The sequence below is a fragment of the Salvelinus alpinus genome, chromosome 4, assembly GCF_045679555.1.
Source record: "Salvelinus alpinus chromosome 4, SLU_Salpinus.1, whole genome shotgun sequence".
Classification (NCBI taxonomy): domain Eukaryota; kingdom Metazoa; phylum Chordata; class Actinopteri; order Salmoniformes; family Salmonidae; genus Salvelinus; species Salvelinus alpinus.
In genome coordinates, this window is record NC_092089.1 from 63492671 (window position 1) to 63513986 (window position 21316).

General features: G+C 42.3%; 1 protein-coding gene across 1 annotated transcript in view; it reads right to left on the reverse strand.

The window, feature by feature from the left end:
* The window catches only part of LOC139574109 (glutamine--fructose-6-phosphate aminotransferase [isomerizing] 2-like), a 43911-nt gene extending 25321 nt beyond the window's left edge, over positions 1 to 18590 (reverse strand). The window contains exons 1-6 of the mRNA XM_071398293.1: positions 18437 to 18590; positions 16406 to 16513; positions 8768 to 8878; positions 8203 to 8328; positions 6216 to 6274; positions 1224 to 1358 (exon numbers count right to left, since the gene is read on the reverse strand). Of these exons, the coding sequence (XP_071254394.1) occupies positions 1224 to 1358; positions 6216 to 6274; positions 8203 to 8328; positions 8768 to 8878; positions 16406 to 16513; positions 18437 to 18443 (546 nt within the window). The 5' untranslated portion in view covers positions 18444 to 18590. The remainder of the gene's footprint in view (positions 1 to 1223; positions 1359 to 6215; positions 6275 to 8202; positions 8329 to 8767; positions 8879 to 16405; positions 16514 to 18436) is intronic.
* Between the last annotated feature and the right edge of the window lie 2726 nt (positions 18591 to 21316).

The following is a 21316-nucleotide window of genomic DNA, read 5'->3' on the forward strand; positions in this document are numbered from 1 at the left end:
AGAGTGTGTGAAGAACTGAGCGAGACAGAGCAAAAGAGAGAGAAAATGACTGAGCAATCTAGTTGGTGCAAAAGGGATTGAAAAAGTGTCTCGCTCCTGTTCACCAGATAAAAATTGCGATGTCACTAAAGATGGTGTTGGGGTGGTTGCCATGGTGACAGTTTCGGTGATGACGTAACACTATTAATGGGATGGCCAAATTTGAGGCCAGACTGGACAGTGCGATGATGACATCATCAAGGGGAACTGGGGGAGATTGTTGCTCTGTTGTTGAAAACACTCCCTTACAATGCTGTTTCAGAGATGGAATTCATCATAGGGCCAGATGGGATCTGAGGGGATGTTTTGTCATTTTTGTGAAGCAATTCCTTCTTGTTTCGTAGTAGTAGCAGAAGCAGCCGCAGTAGTAGTCGCCGTCGTCATAGTAGTTCTTGAAGAGTACTTTAAATAAATCTCACGGCGCCTCCGACACCCCTCCCCCAAACATAAAATAAAAAACATAAACACTTATTTTCCCACAAGCACTGACTTTGCTGATAAATACCTTGTTGAGGGAAAATGTACTTGAAACGATTGTGATATGTTGTCTCGCCCAGCTATCTTAAGATTAATGCACTAATTGTAAGTCGCTCTGGATAAGAGTTTCTGCTAAATAACTAAAATCAAGTAGTAGTAGCAGCAGTAGTACTATAGTAATAACATAGTACAACAGTAGGTGTTGGCAAAGTGGGTGGGGTTATATCCTGCCTGGTTGGCCCTGTCCAGGGGTATCATTGGGCGGGGCCGCAGTGAGCCTCTACCCCCCCGTCTCAGCTTCCAGTATCTATGCTGCAATAGTCTATGTGCCGGGGGGCTAGGGTCAGACTGTCCTATCTGGTGTATTTCTCGTGTCTTATCTGGTGTCCTTTGTGAACTTAAGTATGCTCCCTCTAATTCTCGTATCTCTTTCTCTATCTCTCTACTCCCGGAGAACCTGAGCCCTAGGACAATGCCTCAGGACTACCTGGCCTGATGACTCACGCTCTCCCCGTCCCTAGTCCACCTGGTCGTGCTGCTGATCCAGTTTTTGCTGTTTTGCCTGTGGCAATGGAATCCTGACCTGCATTGCTTGCTGTTTGGAGTTTTAGGCTTGGTTTCTGAATAATCACTTTGTGACATCTGCTGATGTAAAAAGGGCTTTATAAATAAATTGTATTGACTGATTGAGGTGTCCCGGTACTCACCAGCTGTTGAATGACCCTCTCCACCAGGGTAGAGAAGGACAGGTCTTCTCTCTCTCGGTTGTCGTAAATGTATTTGATCAGTTTAGGGATGACCTCTGTATCCGTCTCTGACTCAAACTCATAGCCCTTGGAGTTCTGAAAGAGGGTGGGGATCAGAATGAATGTCACAAGCTTAGCACATTTGGTTCCTTGGAAGTTGTGCGAACTAATGTTTTTGGTTTCACATTGGTTGTGGGATCGAAGCCATAAGTTTCCTGACCAGTAAAACAGAACGTTTTTTAAACGTTCTAAGAACAGAAGTGAACATTTTGCCGGTTCTGGGAAAGTTTATTTTTAAGTTTTTAAGTTGCAAGTTGCAGGCAGCTTTGAGAATGGAAATTATAGGTTATTTGGAAGGTTTTGAAAAACTTAAGTCTTTTACTAACACTGCTAGCTTATTTGGGGTAAACTTTTTGTACCAAGCACAGATAGGATACATTCATTTCCTTAGGCATTAATCATGTGAACACATTTATTTTTTATTGTGACACGGCATCAGTAAGATTCAAACCTATGATCTTCTGTTCTCTACCCATGGAAGTCCACTGCACCACAAGGATAGAGATAGCATGCCATGTTCTTTTACGCATAGGAAGCTGTTTATTTTTGTCTACTCAAACAGACCCCTTTTCAAAGGAAACAAGAACTCATTAAGATCAGATGTGACCAAATAGTTGGTGCGCCGACACACCTAAACACACTTAAGATGATTGAGGATAGAGAGATTTTGTTTGATGCTGAGAACCAAATGTATATGTTTTTAAATAACATTTTTAGAACGTTCTCTGAATGTTACAACATTTTTCTTGTGTTTTTTATGGAAAGTCTTCTTAATGTTCTGAGAAAATAATGCAGAGTTTATTGATGTTAATGTGTACAATTTCCTTCTTTTTGTTTTACATTCCCAGAATATTGCCAAAAGAGAACCATACGTTATCTGAACGTTCTAAGAACATCGCTAAAGTCACACCATTTTTATAGTAAATATAGTAAAATATGACATGAAATAGAACCACACGGGAACTTGTGTGAAATGTTCTGTGAAAGTACTGAAATTCACACAGAAATCAAATCAAATCAAATTGTATTGGTCACATACACACATTTAGCAGATGTTATTGCGGGTGCAGTTAAAAGCTTGTGTTCCTAGCTCCAACAGTGCAGTAATATCTAACAATTCACAACAATACACACAAATCTAAAAGTAAAAAAATTGAATTAATTAAGAAATATATAAATATTAGGATGAGCAATGTCAGAATAGCATTGACTAAAATACAGTAGAATAGAATACAGTATATACACTACCATTCAAAAGTTTTGGGTCACTTAGAAATGTCCTTGTTTTTGAAAGAAAAGCTATTTTATTGTCCAGTAAAATAACATCAAATTGATCAGAAATACAGTGAAGACATTGTTAATGTTGTAAATGACTATTGTAGCTGGAAACGGCAGATTTTTTTATGGAATATCTGCATAGGCATACAGAGGCCCATTATCAGCAACCATCACTCCTGTGTTCCAATGGCACAAAATGTTAGATTATCCTAGTTTATCATTTTAAAAGGCTAATTGATTATTAGAAAACCCTTTTGCAATTATGTTAGCACAGCTGAACTGTTGTTCTGATTAAAGAAGCAATAAAACTGGCCTTCTTTAGACTAGTTGAGTATCTGGAGCATCAGCATTTGTGGGTTCGATTACAGGCTCAAAATGCCAGAAACAAAGTGGTTTAAGGACAACAAAGGTATAGGTATTGGAGTGGCCATCACAAAGCCCTGACCTCAAGCCTATAGAAAATATGTGGGCAGAACTGAAAAAGTGTGTGCGAGCAAGGAGGCCTACAAACCTGACTCAGTTACACCAGCTCTGTCAGGAGGAATGGGCCAAAATTCACCCAAATTATTGTGGGAAGCTTGTGGAAGGCTACCCAAAACGTTTGACCCAAGTTAAACAATTTAAAGGCAATGCTACCAAATACTAATTGAGTGTATGTAAACTTCTGACCCACTGGGAATGTGATGAAAGAAATAAAAGCTGAAATAAATACTTCTCTCAACTATAAATCTGACATTTCACATTCTTAAAATAAAGTGGTGATCCTAACTGCCCTAAGACAGGGAATTTTTACTTGGATTAAATGTCAGGAATTGTGAACAACTGAGTTTAAAAGTATTTGGCTAAGGTGTATGTAAACTTCTGAGTTCAACTGTAGGTATTCCTCTTGTCCAGGTGGGATAGGGCAGTGTGCAGTGCAATGGCGATTGCATCGTCTGTGGATCTATTGGGGCGGTAAGCAAATTTAAATGGGTCTAGAGTGTCAGGTAAGGGAGAGGTGATATGATCCTTAACGAGCGTCTCAAAGCACTTCATGATGACAGAAGTGAGTGCTACGGGGCGATAGTCATTTAGTTCACTTACCTTTGCTTTCTTGGGTACAGGAACAATGGTGGCCATCTTGAAGTATGTGGAGGCAGAGTGGGATAGGGAGAGATTGAATATGTCCGTAAACATACCAGCCAGCTGGTGTGCGCATGTTCTGTGGACGTGGCTAGGGATGCCGTCTGGGCCGGCAGCCTTGCGAGTGTTAACACGCTTAAATGTCTTACTCACATCAGCCACAGAGAAGAAGAGCCCACAGTCCTTGGGAGCGGGCCGTGTCGATGGCACTGTGTTATCCTCAAAGCGGGCGAAGAAGGTGTTCAGCTTGTCTGGGTGCAAGACGTAGGTGTCCGCGACAATGCTGGTTTTCCCTTTGTAATCCGTGATTGTCTGTAGACCCTGCCTGGGACTCCACTTTGTCTCTGTACTGACGTTTTCACTGTTTGTATTCAACCATATTTCCAGTCACCTTTCCATGGTTAAATGCGGTGGTTCGCGATTTCAGCTTAGCACGAATGCTGCCATCTATCCATGGTTTCTGGTTTGGGTAGATTTTAGTATTCACCTTGGGAACAACATCCCCTATACACTTCCTGATGAACTCAGTCACCGTGTCCGTGTATACATCAATGCTATTATGCGAGACTACCTGGAACATATCCCAGTCCGCATGATCAAAACAATCTTGAAGCATGGATTCCGATTGGTCAGACCAGCGTTTAATAGACCTTAGCATGGTTACTTCCTGTTTGAGTTTCTGCCTGTAGAAAGGGAGGAGCAAAATGCAGTCGTGATCTGATTTGCCAAAGGGATGGCGGGGGAGGGCCTTATAGGTATCACGGAAGAGAGAATAGCAGTAGTCGAGTGTTTTCCCTGCACGAGTACTACAGTCATCACTGTGTTGATCAAACTTCGGTAGCATTTTCCTCAAATTTGCTTTGTTAAAATCCCCAGCTACAATAAATGCGGCCTCAGGATATGTTTCTAGTTTGCATAAAGGCTGGGGTAGTTCCTTGAGGGCCGTCGTGGTATTGGCTTGAGGGGGAATATACACGGCTGTGACTATATCTGAAGAGAATTCTCTTGGGAGGTAATATGGTCGGCATTTGATTGTGAGGTATTCTAGGTCAGGTGAACAAAAGGACTTGAGTTTCTGTACGTTATCACAATCACACCATGAGTGGTTAACCATGAAACCAACCCCACTGCCCTTCTTCTTCACGGAGAGTTCTTTATTCCTGTCTGCGCGATGTACTGGGAACCCAACTGGCTGTATGGATGGGGACAGTATATCCGGAGAGAGCCATGATTCCGTGAAACAGAGTATGTTACAGCCCCCGATTTCTCTCTGGAAGGAGATCCTCGCCTTGAGCTCGTCTACTTTATTGTCCAGAGACTGAACATTAGCGAGTAATATACTCGGAAGTGGTGGATGGTGTGCCCGCCTCCTGAGTCGGACTAGAAATCCACTCCGAATACCTTTTCTCCGTCGGCGGCATCTTGAAGCAGCCTCTGGGATAAGTTCAATTGCCTTGGGGGGTGCGAACAAAGGATCCAATTCGGGAAAGTCGTATTCCTGGTCATAGTGCTGGTGAGTTAACGCTGCTCTGATATCCAAAAGTTATTTATGGCTGAATGCAATAACACTAAAAAACGTTCTGGGCTAATAGTGTTAGAAATAACACACAAAAAAACAAAATAATGCAAAGTTGCTTAGGAGCTTGAAGCAGAGCTGCCATGTCTGTCGGCGCCATCTTGCTGTAAACGTTGTTTCTTAACGTTCTCGGAGAATTTGAGAACATGATTTTAAATAGCACATGAGGAAATGTAGGAAACATGCTGAAGTACTGAAATTCCCACAGAATAATGTTGTTTCTTAACATTCTCTGAAATATTTGAGATCATTCCTACTGTCAAACCAGTTGGTGAACATTCCTAAAACATTACCGAAATTGAAATTAAATGCAACCATGTTTGAACTTTTAGAGAATCTTCTATTAAAGTAATGAAATACCAAGAAAATAGAATGTTCCAAAGCCAAGCAACTATCATGCACCATTCACAGAAAGTTGTGGGAAGGTTGTATGCAAAATAACCATAGGACAACCACGCTCTCACCAAGCTCTAAGAAACATATGGTTCTCAGAACATTATTCAATATGTGCTAGCTGGGCAGAACCAGCAAAACTGGACTGACAAACCAAGACAGACAAAAGGCAAGCTGACTCAGAAGATAAAAGATACGCTGTATGGTTTCCACGTTGGCCTAAGCAAACATTGCCCATTGCTACTTTGTCAATGCCATTTCAATTCACTTGCATTTGTGTAGAGCAGTGCAAGAGTCATCGGTCAAAAAGTCCAAAACAAAGGACCCAGGACTAAGATCGTCAAAGGCAATGGATGACAGAGGACTTGAAATCCTATAACCCTTCTGATCATATCTCGGTCCATTACCAAGGGTGTGACCCAAAACAAGATTAACTTTACGGTGGAGTAATCTATACTGAAATAGAGTAGAACTATAGAAATACAGACAGTGGAGTGGAGGGGTAGAGTAGGACTTGTTCTTACCAGGTACTTCTTTAACTCTTTGTAGTTGGTAATGATGCCATTGTGGACGACAACAAACTCTGAGGGAAAATAGAGACAGCAAGAAATCAGTCAGGAAATAGAGACAGTGAGAAATCGGTTAGGGACCTCTTAACATACACTACATGGACATGTGCATGTATGCATGTGGACACCCCTTCAAATTAGTGGAATCAGCGATTTCAGCCACACCCATTGCTGATAGGTGTATAAAACCGAGCACACAGCCATGCAATCTCCATAGGAACATTGGCAGTAGAATGGCCTTACTGAAGAGCTCAGTGACTTTCAAAGTGGGACCGTCATAGGATGCCACCTTTACAACAAGTCAGTTAGTCAAATTTCTGCCCTGCTAGAGCTGCCCCGGTCAACTGTAAGTGCTGATATTGTGAAGTGGAAATGTTTAAAAGCAAAATGTTTAAGAGCAACAACGGCCCAGCTGAAGCACTTAGCGTGTAAAAATCGCCTGTCCACGGTTGAAACACTCACTACCGATTTCCAAACTGCCTCTGGAAGCAACGTCAGCACAAGAACTGTTAGTCGGGAGCTTCATGAAATGGGTTTTCATGGCCGAGCAGCCGCACACAAGCCTAAGATCACCATGCACAATGCCAGGCGTCGGCTGGAGTGGTGTAAAGCTCGCCGCCATTGGACTCTGCAGCAGTGGAAATGCCTTCTCTGGAGTGATGAATCATGCCTCACTATCTGGCAGTCCAACAGATGAATCCGGGTTTGGCGGATCCTAGGAGTACCCTACCTGCCCAAATGCATAGTGTCAACTGTAAAGTTTGGTGAAGGAGGAATAATGTTCTGGGCATGTTTTTCATGGTTCGGGCTAGGCCCCTTATTTCCAGTAAAGGGGAATATTAACGCTACAGCATACAATGACATTCTAGATGATTCTGTGGTTCCAACTTTGTGGCAACAGTTTGGGGAAGGCCCTTTCCTGTTTCAGCATGACAATGCTCCTGTGCACAAAGAGAGGTCCGTACACAAATGGTTTGACGAGATCGGCGAGGAAGGACTTGACTGGCCTGCACAGAGCCCTGACCTCAACCCCATCGGACACCTTTGGGATGAATTGGAACGCCGACTGAAAGCCAGGCCAAATCGCCCAACATCAGCGCCTGACATCACTAATGCTCTTGTGGCTGAATGGAAGCAAGTCCCCGCAGCAATGTACCAACATCTAGTGGAAAGCCTTCCCAGAAGAGTGGAAGCTGTTATAGAAGCAAATGGGGGACCAACTCCATATTAATGCCCATGATTTTGGAATGAGATGTTCGACGAGCAGGTGTCCACATACCTTTGGTCATGTAGTGTATCATAACAGCAATTCCTGTAAGTCCTGCCTGACTGCATAGTTAAGGGGTGTATCCTGAGTGCTGAGACATGCACACACCTTTGCATGTGGCGGTCAGAACTAGGAATTTATGCATGTGAAAATGACTCTGAACATAGTTATATTTAGCACAAAGAACACATATGAAAAGGTGTGCCTGAGGAAGGACATGGCTATGTTTTAAAGTCAACTGAACAAGACCCGGGTCTGTCTGTCTGGCTGGCCTCTGTGAAAGGCTGATTCTCTCTGTCCATCTCATGTTCTACGTTTGGACGTGTGTAAATACTCCTTTCACTGAGGCCTCCCACACTCCCCTGGAACTCTCCCTATAAGAGAGAGCTGCGGGGAGGCAAGGGCTGAATGTTAGGTGTGTTTTACACATTGATATCTCTGGCCAATCAGTAACCAGAACAAAATTAGCTCACCTGACTGACTGACACCGCCATTCCAGAGAACTTTGTCAAAGCCATGACAGAGCAGTTGGTTGGTGTGTATGTCTGCACTGTATGTTGTGTGTAGGTATGAACTGTGTGTGTGTGTGTGTGTGTGTGTGTGTGTGTGTGTGTGTACACAGGTGAGTGTGTGTGTGTGCGTGTGAGTGAGTGTGTACACAGGTGAGTGTGTTACCATTGTTCTTGTCGGAGCGGTGGGGATGGCTGTTGAGGGCGCTGGGTTCTCCGTGTGTGGCCCAGCGTGTGTGAGCCATGCCAAAGTGTGTGTCCAACTCCACCTCCAGATCCATGCAGTCTTTCTCTGATCACAAACCACATCAAGCACTGATCAACAATACGAACAAAGGTATTCTATCAATGATTGAACAGTACCATGATACGACTTAACATCATTCAATAATGCCTACAGTGATAGGGTAAAGTTGACAGAGGACTGACTACATTAGTCTGGTAACTCAGCCGAGGTCAATGTCTTACCGTAACCCTTACACCCGTACCATAACCCTACACTGTACCCTCTTTCATTAAAGAGGTATTTGGTTAGGACAGAGCAGAAAGAGAAAGCTTGAGGAGAGATAGAAGAGGGAGAGAAGTGCACTAGAAGGGTCTTGAGGCAGAAAAAAAAGGAGTTACCAAGAAGAAAGAAGTACAGGCCATAGGAGTCTTTGGAATCATATATCGGACGCTGGAGGAGAGGAATGTGATGGAGGGAACGAGAGAAATGTGTCCATAAGACCTACTGTAGAGCTCTTCATCCAGGGCCTTGACTTTGCCTTTCTTCTTAATGAGAACGATGTTGTTGTTGTTGACGCCACCTGTCGTCGTGTTTTTGTCACCATCCACAGCGATGCCTGAGACCAGGGAGAAAAACTACTGAGGCAAATGTATAGCAATACCAACCCTAAACCAATCATGGTCAATGAAGGCTAAACTTGCTGGCTAGCAGGCTGCAAGGCTAGTCAATGAATCAGTTCAACGTCAACTGAGGCAGTGTTAATGTCCAATTTGAGAACTTGTTTGAAAGACTCCAAATCCATCCTACTTCATATGAAACACTCAATTAAAGAGATTGAACAAGATCTGAAGAACAACAAATTCATAACATATTGTACAAATATATATATATATATTTTTTTTTTGCAGGACGTCACATATCATACAAAATGGATGTCATAGTACACCATTTCCGGGGACCTGTTGTGGCTCGTTAGCACTACTTTCAAAACTACTGCCTGAAATAATACAGAACCTTAACGGACCTTTCTGAGGAAAGAGCTGATTACTGTGGAATCTCTTGTGAATATCAACCAGCTCACATAGGTCACGTGTGTGTGTGTGTGTGTGTGTGTGTGTGTGTGTGTGTGTGTGTGTGTGTGTGTGTGTGTGTGTGTGTGTGTGTGTGTGTCAACGATCTATATTTATTTTAATTTTTTATTAATGGAAAAAAAACAGTAGTGTATCTTGATTAGATAAGTATTCAATCCCCTGAGTCAACACATGTTAGAATCACCTTTGGCAGCGATTACAGTTGTGAGTCTTTCTCGGTAAGTCTCTAAGAGCTTTGCACACCTGGGCTGTACAATATTTGCCCATTCTTTAAAAAAATGTCAAGCTCTGTCAAGTTGGTTGTTGATCATTGCTAGACAGCCATTTACAAGTTTTGCCATACATTTTCCAAGCCGATTTAAGTCAAAACTGTAACTAGGACAACTGTAACGAGGAACATTCAATGTCGTACTGGTAAGCAACTCCAGTGTATATATGACCTTGTGTTTTAGGTTATTGTCCTGCTGAAAGGTGAATTTGTCTCCCAGTGTTGGAAAGCAGACAGAACCGGGTTATCCTCTAGGATTTTGCCTGTGCTTAGCTCTAGTCCGTTTCTTTTTATCCTAAAGAAAAGTCCCTAGTCCTTGCAGATGACAAACTATGAAGATATGAAGACTGGTACTCAGTGATGTGTTGTGTTGGATTTGCACCAAACATAAAGCTTTGTATTCAGGACAAAAAGTGACTTTCTTTGCCAAATATTCCTTTAGTACCTTATTTTTATTATGTTGAGGCTTCCTTCTTTTCATTCTGTAATTTATGTTAGTATTGTGGAGGAGCTACAATGTTGTTGAACCATTCTCAGTTATCTCGTATCACAGCCTTTAAACTCTGTAACTGTTTTAAAATCCCCATTGGCCTCATGCTGAAATCCCTGTGCGGTTTCCTTCCTCGCCGGCAACTGATTCAGGAAGGGCACCTGTACCTTTGTCATGACTGGGTGTATTGATACACCATCCACAGTGTAAAATGTATAACTGCACAATGCTCAAAGGATATTAAATGTCAGCTTTTTTTTGTTACCCTTCTACCAATAGGTTCCATTAACATAAGAAAACCTCCCTGGTCTTTGTGGTTGGATCTGTGCTTGAAATTCAATGCTCGACTTAGGGACCTTACAGAAAATTGTTTGTGTGGGGTACAGAGATGCGGTAGTCATTTAAAAATAATGTTAAACATGTGCCAAAGCAATAGTAAATATCAGTGAGGCAGATATCATTGGTGTATGGTGAGGCTCAGAACAGGAATAGGGGCAACAGATTCTCTCCTCACATGTTCAGGACTCTCTACCACCAGGAGCGGTTCTGGGGGAGGGGGGGCAGGGGGGGCCAGTGCCCCTGTGACAACAATTTTGAACCCCCTTGTGGCCCCCCTAAATGTGGAGTATTAAATAATTTTTACATAACTCATTTTTGCTATCGTTCTTTTTTTTTTACATCCGTTATTAGACAGTGGCAACGCGGAACACTAATGATTATGAACATGGTCTTTTGCCTGCTAATGCCTGCAATGCAGTGGTGAAAACGATATGACAACAATAATGTAATTGTTGATGTAACTGGCCCCTCTAACAGTACAACTAGCCCCAGCTTGGCCCCCCCCAGTTGAAACGGTCTAGAACCGCCACTGTCTACCACTGCATTCTTTGCTTTCTGGGTTCACCTCATCTCATTTATCTGAACATCTGAACCGATGCCCTGTTCCAAAATCAACCCCTACAGTGGTTCCTGCTTTAAAAGTTGCGTCATACTGCGGCACACCTTGCGGGCTGCTGCAGCATTCTGTGGCACGTTATCTAAACTCAGCAACAACAAAAAACTTCCCTTTTTCAGGACCCTGTCTTTCAAAGATATTTCATAAAAATCCAAATAACTTCACAGATCTTCATTGTAAAGGGTTTAAACACTGTTTCCCATGCTTGTTCAATGAACCATAAATAATTCATGAACATACACCTGTGGCACAGTCGTTAAGACACTAACAGCTTATAGACGGTAGGCAATTAAGGTCACAGTTCTGAAAACTTAGGACACTAAAGAGGCCTTTCTACTGACTCTGAAGAACACCAAAAGAAAGATGCCCACGGTCCCTGCTCATCTGCGTGAACATGCCTTAGTTATGCTGCAAGGAGGCATGAGGACTGCAGATGTGGCCAGGGCAATAAATTGCAATGTCTGTACTGTGAGACGCCTAAGACAGCACTACAGGGAGACGGTATGGACAGCTGATCATCCTCGCAGTGGCAGACCATGTGAAACAACACCTGCACAGGATCGGTACATCCGAACATCACAGTATGGACAGGTACAGGATGGCAACAGCAACTGCCCAAGTTACACCAGGAACGTACAATCCCTTCATCAGTGCTCAGACTGTCTGCAATAGGCTGAGAGAGGCTGGACTGAGGGCTTGTAGGCCTGTTGTAAGGCAGATCCTCACCAAACATCACCGGCAACAACGTCGCCTATGGGCACAAACCCACCGTCGCTGGACCAGACAGGACTGGCAAAAAGTGCTCTTCACTGACGAGTCACGGTTTTGTCTGACCAGGGGTGATGGTCGGATTCACGTTTATCGTCGAAGGAATGAGCGTTAAACCAAGGCCTGTACTCTGGAGCGAGGATCAATTTGGAGGTGGATGGTCCGTCATGGTCTGGGGCAGTGTGTCACAGCATCATCGGACTGAGTTTGTTGTCATTGCAGGCAATCTCAACGCTGTGCGTTACAGGGAAGACCTACTCCTCCCTCATGTGGTACCCTTCCTGCAGGCTCATCCTGACATGACCCTACAGCATGACAATGCCACCAGCCATACTGCTCGTTTTGTGTGTGATTTCCTGCAAGAAAAGAATGTCAGTGTTCTGCCATGGCCAGCGAAGAGCCCGGATCTCAATCCCATTGAGCACGTCTGGGACCTGTTGGATCGGAGGGTGAGGGCTAGGGTCATTCCCCCCAGAAATGTCTGGGAACTTGCAGGTGCCTTGGTGGAAGAGTGGGGTAACATCTCACAGCAAGAACTGGCAAATCTGGTGCAGTCCATGAGGAGGAGATGCACTGCAGTACTTAATGCAGCTGGTGGCCACACCAGATAATGACTGTTACTTTTAATTTTGGCTGCCCCCTTTGTTCAGGGACACATTATTCCATTTTTGTTAGTCACATGTCTGTTAAGTTTGCTGAAAATAAACACAGTTGAAAGTGAGAGGACGTTTCTTTTTTTGCTGAGTTTATTTGTCAGCCACTTTTTCTGTTAGTGCAAGTTATTGCTAGTTTGACCACCAGAGGGCATCTTTGAGAAGCATTTGATAGTCTTCCGTATTGGCATTAACAGAGAATCTAAACCCTTTTTGTAATAACATAGTGTATGGATTGATTTTAAGAAATTTGGCTTAATTAATTTGATTAATATTATGGTGTTTCTATTCAGAGAAAAACGAAACCCTCAGGGTTTCCGTTAGGATGGAATGGAAAATATGGCGCTGTACAACGGGAGGAAGGAGTAGGCTGTCATTGTGAATAAGAATTTGTTCTTAACTGACTTAAAGGTTACACTAAGATCATAACATTTCAGCACACTAATTTTCTAAATCTTGTCTAACCAATACCCAAACGGAGATGCAGTGAAAATAATAATATCATTGATTTATCAAGACCAGTCCCCATGCTTGCCTCAGAATAGCGAGAAACGATGCTAAAATAGTTGTAGGCTTTTGCTTCTAACTTCAATATGCTCTTTAAATAAATAAGACCTACACCATTTTTAACAACACATTACTCAACGCTAGTGAGACTCATTTCGCCTATGGCAGGCCTACAGTATATCAAAACATATTTTTTTGCAATGACGTGACTCTCCACCAATAATTACATTTAGAGGATTGGAGGACTCTAAATTTTCCGTTAGGATCTGTGAGAATATCTGAGAATATCTAAGGGGCTATATATACTTCTAAATGAATTGATAAGAATAAGAATAATAATCGCTTTGTTTAAAAAGTAACAATATTTTGGAGATTTCATTTTCATATAACCTAGAGTGAGCGAGAAAAAGCCAATTCTTGAACATGGGGTGAGACATTATCACCAATTTGTAAACAAAGCCTGTGTGTTATTTCGAATTATTTATTTCTGGTGAAACTTGCTTATATTCATGAAGATGATGAGCAATCGGCAGAGGCAATCTGTAATCTGCTGGCATCACTGCACGACATCAACATCGCTCTAATTACAGTCAGAAGACAGTTGAAGAAACGTGCGTGTTTTAATGACTCCAACATAAGTGTATGTAAACTTCCGACTTCAACTGTATACAGTTCATTCTGAAAGTATTCAGACCTCTTTAGTGTTTCCACATGTTGTGGCCTTATTCTAAAATTGATTAAATTGCTTTTTTTCCCTCATCAATCGACACACAATACCCCAGAATGAAAAAGCAAAAACAGATTTTTAGACATTTTTGGAAATGATTCAAAATAAAAAACTGAAATATCACAACTGTATATATACACAGACTTAGGTTGGAATCATTCAAACTCGTTTTTCAACCACTCCACAAATTTCTTGTTAACAAACTATAGTTTTTGCAAGTCAGTTAGGACATCTACTTTGTGCATGACCCAGGTCATTTTCCAACAATTGTTTACAGACAGATTATTTCACTTACAATTCACTGTATCACAATTCCATTGGGCCAGAAGTTTACATACACTAAGTTGACTGTGCCTTTAAACAGCTTGGAAAATTCCAGAAAATTATGTCTTGGCTTTAGAAGCTTCTGATAGGCTAATTGACATCATTTGTGTCAATTGGAGGTGCACCTGTGGATGTATTTCAAGGCCTACCTTCAAACTCAGTGCCTCTTTGCTTGACATCATGTGAAAATCAAAATAAATCAGCCAAGACCTCAGAAAAAAATTGTAGACCTCCACAAGTCTGGTTCATCCTTGGGAGCAATTTCCAAAGGCCTGAAGGTACCACGTTCATCTGTACAAACAATAGTACGCAAGTATAAACACCATGGGACCATGCAGCCGTCATACCGCTCAGGAAGGAGACGCGTTCTGTCTCCTAGAGATTAATGTATTTCAGTGAGAAAAGTGCAAATCAATACCAGAACAACAGCAAAGGACCTTGTGAAGATGCTGGAGGACACAAAATATCTATATCCACAGTAAAACGAGTCCTACATCGACATAACCTGAAAGGCCGCTCAGCAAGGAAGAAGCCACTGCTCCAAAACCGCCATAAAAAAGCCAGACTACGGTTGGCAACTGCACATGGGAACAAAGATCGTAATTTTGGAGAAATGTCCTCTGGTCTGATGAAACAAAAATAGAACTGTTTGACCATAATGACCATCAATATGTTTGGAGGAAAAAGAGGGAGGCTTGCAAGCCAAAGACCACCATCCCAACTGTGAAGCACGGGGATGGCAGCATCATGTTGTGGGGGTGCTTTGCTGCAGGAGGGACTGGTGCACTTCACAAAATAGATGGCATCATGAGGAAGGAAATTATGTGGATATATTGAAGCAACATCTCAAGACATCAGTCAGGAAGTTAAAGCTTCGTCGCAAATGGGTTTTCCAAATGGACAATGACCCCAAGCATACTTCCAAAGTTGTGGCAAACTGGCTTAAGGACAACAAAGTCAAGGTATTGGAGTGGCCATCACAAACCCTGAACTCAATCCTATAGAAAATGTGTGGGCAGAACTGAAAAAGAGTGTGCGAGCAAGGAGGCTTACAAACCTGACTCGGTTACACCAGCTCTGTCAGGAGGAATGGGCCAAAATTCACCCAACTTATTGTGGGAAGCTTGTGGAAGGCTACCCAAAACTTTTGACCCAAGTTAAACAATTTAAAGGCAATACTACCAAATACTAATTGAGTGTATGTAAACTTCTGACCCACTGGGAATGTGATGAAAGAAATAAAAGCTGAAAAAAATAATTCTCTCTACTATTATTCTGACATTTCACATTCTTAAAATAAAGTGGTGATCCTAACTGACCACTAGTTTACCACTCCTAACCCCAGGAGTGGTAAACACTGTTGAAGTGTATAATTGTAATACACACATGCAGACACAGCATCATTCAAAGAATGGAGTTTGATACACCTGGTATTGGATATGACTGAAAAAAAACTTGCTAAATAGCAATTTTCGTAAATTAACTTTATGACAAAAGAATATGCACAATCATTTGTCTCTACATTCACTAACATATTCCTCTCAATTGTACATGTTTTTACTTAACTCGTTATAACGTTATAATTACTTAAATTGGCTTCCACCGTAATGTTTTGTCAGCTGAAGAAAGTCACCAGAGACAGGTGGCTCGTGTCAAATTCGTCATTGGAACCACGCAATATGATTGGTCATATAAAAACCTTGGGACCCAAATGCATAATGAGTGCTGTAACTCCCCCTTGCGCTGGTCCGGAGCAATGAAGCCATGACGCTGGGTACCTCTGAGACCCGCGGTGTAAGCTCGCAACTTTTAAAGGAGGAACCACTGTAGCTATAGCCGAGATCCTACTACCCAATGGATCAGATGGGTGGAAGTAATAAGGTATTAAAGCTACCTTTTACCCACTGGTACGCCAGCTAGATGACATGTCCACACCCAGTTTCAAATGGACCATGTGATAACACGTGTACACCTGCTTCAACAGTACCCTGCATGTCAACATAGCAGGGCAATGCACTCATCGGCATGATAACTGACAGTAACCGGCAGCACTCAACTGTAAGTGATTAGATATCATACCTTCAGTACCACCACACAGGGTCTCTGTATCAATATTCTCACTGCTTAACCGCCCTGAAGCACATAGTGAAGGAATAACTCGTTTTGGGGGTTTTACAGTGTAATGACAGTGGTTTTACTAATGTTTGTCATAACTGTGCTTGAAGCCGTATACTGCCTGTGCAGTACCAAAGTAAGACAGGATAAAACATAGTGAGATGCAGTTGCGGGAGTGGTGCTCTGTGGGCTTTAGTGTGAAAGATCTGTTGTGTGTGTGTTCAGGGTGATACCCAGGGCCTTACCTGCTGAATCGTAGCCTCTGTACTCCAACCTCTGCAGTCCCTTCACCAATGTCTCAAATATTTCCTTTCTGGTGCGAGGCACACAGTAATTGAGGTAGGCAAAGATCCCTGCAATGAGGTCAAAAAAGAGGAGGGAAAGGGGTGAGGGAGGGGGAGGGAGGGGAGAGAGAACGAGAGAAAGACTATTTACTTATTTCACCCTCTCTTTCGGTCTATCTTTACAGTCAACTTAAGCTGTTTTATGAGTACTTTCACTGAAAGACTTGGGCAGTGTGTAGTTGTAATGTAGACTATCCATCCAGTACTAGACTATGGTATAGAAAACAGTTGAAGAGGCAAGTACTGTACTGCAGTCAGTATCCCAACAGTTTTTTGTTGTTCATAATTCTCTATTCCTGTGTTTGGGAATATGATCCTCTATAATGTGGTGTGAACATGGAGGACTAGAGAAATAATGGAATCATATAATCACAGCTTTGGAAATAAAAAAGCCACTTCATGGGAGACTCATAGTGATGCAATTAATCATCAGTGTTGACGATGCATGAGTGTAATGCTGAAAATAGATTTAGTGTGTTCGACACAATGTTTAGCATATTTAAGTTTTTGTGGCACTCAAGGTGTGGGTTGATGGTCAATAAACTTGTAATTAATTATTCTCACATCAATTGATAGTGATTGATGCCAGTCAAAGGACAAACTGATTATTCACTGTTGTATTGTATGAAGGACATTCTGTGAACACTGACTCTGTAGCAGCTGACAAAGTCACTGCCTTTTTGTTTTGATTTCCTACCAGCATCTCCCCCTGTTGTTTACAGAACATTTGGGGCTGTCTGACTGGGATATAAAGGACCTGTCTCAAGGAGCAACCTTACCGACGAGTTAATTCAATATCCATTACAGTGTAGCCTACATAGGTTTCTGATCAAAAGCTAATGACACATAATGCTCTGGAGAGCGCCTCAAATGGTCGTGACGTCTGCAATTAAAGGTCCCAGTATGTGCACGACGCTGGAGGGCGTTTGGATTCAGAGCAACACAGGTGGCCATTGAGAGGAGCACATTGCGCGCAGTGTTCGCCTCGACCAGGTAGGCTAACTTTAGGCCGGGGCCCGGGGGAGATCCCGGGAGGAAACGAACAGACCTAGATTTACAGTCGGAGATGCCAGGAAGAAACTGGCCGACTTACATTTACAGTTGGCTGTAAAACTTTGCTTGGATTGCTTCACTTCGGGGCAAATAGTTACTATTAAAACCCTAAAGCATTTAAATAGCATACAATCATATATTTTTTGATAATGCAAAATCATATTTAAGCAACATAAATGTGCATAGTGCATAGGCCTAGAGTCCAACGACTCGGATGAGAGTACATATCTTTAAGCATAGCCTAAGTTTCGTTAAATTGAATATTTGAGAATGACGTTACAGGGCTGATGGTATCCTATTGATGTAGCCTATCATCATAATCTGATCATAATACAATGTTGCCCGACCTGTCATAGCCTACAACGTTGCCAGACCTGTCATTAAAACCACAAGGAGCTACATTGACACGTAGCAGCTCAGAACATGCCATGAAACTGGCATGTTAATTGTCTAAAGCGGAAGGTTTGTCGTCCAACCAAGATATGGACCGCTGCAGAACACTGATAACCTATTTTGTTATTAATAGAAGTAATACAAGTTATATTTATATATAATCTAGGTTTATATTTTAGTAACTGGCCTAAGCTGACATGTAAATTGCCTACAAGGATGGCACCTCATTGATACAGTGTCAGAGACACACACACACAAAAACTGATTGATACAGTGTCAGAGACACACACACACAAAAACTGTTTGCCTTGGTACGGCTCCCAACGGACTGGTTTTAAATTACAATAACAACATAGCTAATACTATTGTACTATTCCAATAGTCTCTACTAGACGAGCCTACTGTAGGCTATTGCTTGTTATGCGTAATGCGTAATTTGTCTCCCGATTACCTAGAATAGATGTAATTTAGGTTATCCGTTCTTACCACACATGGTTCTGATTGTCTTGTCCTAACTGGATAGTGTTCAGGGCGACGGTCGGTACCTGGTTGTTTTCCCTGGTACTATACTATGTAGCCTAGTTCAGTGTAAAATCCAAATGAGACTGTGTAAAACCTCTCACTCCAACGACATATTTAAAGGCAGTTTCCGCGAGCGGCGGCCCCACCCCCGTCTCCAAGGCAACTAAAGAAACCACCCCTTCACTGTCTTTAACCTACACCAACTTTATAGCCTATTGTTGATGTGAAGCTACTTCCTTGAACTCTAGTTTTACTGTTAACCTGTCCTTACATATTCCAGAGACTTCCATCACCATAATTAGGACATTAATGTGCATTGTATGGAACTAATAATAATTATCAAAGGCATGTTTCCAGGAAGCATATTTTCCATCATCAGTGATGGTTATGAAGAATCAGGAAATGTAACTTGTGATGAACTGTGATGAACTGACTTTTATATGGAAAGTCTTTAAACATCCTTATCACCCTCATCTTCATCAGCAACATTATCATTATTCAATGTCCTTGCATATAGACTGGTTTAGCTCAACTGCCTGTTTTACTTGGCAACCCTAGCAGTCTGGATGACCACCTGGGAGTCAAACCTGGGTTGTCAATACACCTCAAGACCATGTTAGTCCATGGAGCTAAAGGCTCGGGTCTCAGGTCAGATCACTCACCATGCAAGCATAGTTTACTGAACCACTTGTACACAGAGATACAGATAGCATGAGCAACTAGCCCAAGCATGTCAATCTGCCTAGCCAATGGAGTCTATATGTAACACGTAGGATATGAACCCGAGTCTCCCACTGGAGAAACCAACATCTTAGACCATTAGACCAAGAGGAAATGTTATGTTGGGTGAGGGCAGACACCAATCTTGAAGTTTGCAGACTAGGCTACCTCATCACATGAACATTAGCGACTCGTGTTTGTAGTAGAGTTCAGTCCGTATCAATGGGGCACTGAAATCATCCAAGTACTGTAAATTACTGTCAATGGGGCACTGATGTCGTCCATTTCCTGTAAGTTTACAATCTTGACATGGCCAGCATATAACTTTGTAGAGTTTGCCTAGGCAAGACCCACCTTAATTCTATGATAGTGGATCACCAAACAGTTGATGCTCACAAAACCATTGATGGTCACCAAATGGTCGATTGTGATCGACTGGTTGATCTCCAAGGTTGTGTCTACACTTGACACCTACCTGTGACTTCTGCTATCAAAATATGAAGATTGCATTGAAACTCACAAAAGTCGCTTTGTGGTCTAATTGTGTTCAGATCTGGCAGACCACTTCAGGCTGTGGTCAGGGATGCATTGTGTGCGGATTCTTCCTCAGTCTGGACGCAATCAGGCTACCGAAAGCGCATACAGTGGGCGACGTCATCAACACTCCTCCCACAAGTCTCCAGAAAACGTGTGTTTTGGGACTGAAAAGCACCTTTTCATTATAATGTTGGAGGAAGTGTTTACTGGCCTCATAAAATGCTAGCCCGCTAGCAATATTTAGGAGAAGAATAAGTTGTTTGGTTGGAGTTCTGCTAACCCATTTGCAATTCCTCTAGCGTTGCTTGCTAGCTTGCTGGCTAGCTACAGAGGTTAGCTGGCTAGTTAGCTACAGTAGTTAGCTACTGCCATCAGTTGTTGTTGTGTTATTATCATATTTTGCCTATTACATCGTTTGTGGAATGCATACTGGCATTTGAATATAGTGTGGGAAATGGGAATCCGGGAAACACTGTGGACATGGTAGACACATTTAAATGTAGGTGTAGATGGATGGTGCGCTCTGAATTCCATGATTACAACTCTATGATCAGAATACTAAAGCTGCATGAACTCTCAAGAATAGACACAGCCTCAGATCCCCGTGTCTGACTGCAGCTTCCTTGAGCGCACAGCAAAGTAAGACGATACTGTAATTTCAAAACATCTAAAACCATGACTAAAGAGAGACTGTCAACGAATACAGCAAAGAGCTGCTGTTTTTACGAGTGAGTTCATATTTAAGTTTTATTCATTACTGTCAACACCTTTTTATTCAACACTTTTATAAGCCATGAAATGCACTTCTCCACTCACACTGCAACCAGCACTGGTCATAGGAGTAACAACATGAATTTTGCATGGGGCAGAAATAATGCAGTCTGGCTTGAGTTTTGCCATCAGCTTGAAGACGGAGGCCTTTTTTTGGCAGTGGCATGTATTCATGGTTTCCCCCAAAAAATTGCCCAAGAAAAAAAAGATACAAAATAATTTATCTTTTGTCTCTATGTGTTTCATAAATTTCCAAGAGGCTGAATGTATCTCACCGGAGAAAGCATCTGAGCGAACGAACAGCCCCCTCTGTCTCAGCATGTGTAGTGTATCTATCTGATGGTCAGAAAGAGTATGACATTGTTGTCGCCTGTAGCAGTGAATGCAAGGGAAGCCAGCGAGCATTTGGCCTCCCTTGATCATAAAAATAAAAATTGCCAATTAGCATTGTGCTAAACTGAGCTCAGTCCTGACGCACCCCAAAAAAGTGTCAAGGGAAGACAGTTTGGATTTGGCTTCCGAACAATCGCATCACAAACGTCATTATTGACAACAAAAAAACTTGAATTGTTGCATCTCGTTGTTGTTGTCCTCCGGTGGCTAGATAGCTAGCTAAAATCAGCCCTGTCCTAAATTAGCCATGGATGGAGATAGGGATTAGGACTTGTAGTTTTACTTAATTCTCAGTACTGGCCAATGATTATAATGGATCTAACCATAAATTCATACATTGTGCCCCTGGCCTGAGAGGATGGAAGTTAAACATGTACCTATAAGTAGTATGCTAATGTTAACTAGCTGGCCTGGCGCATCGTT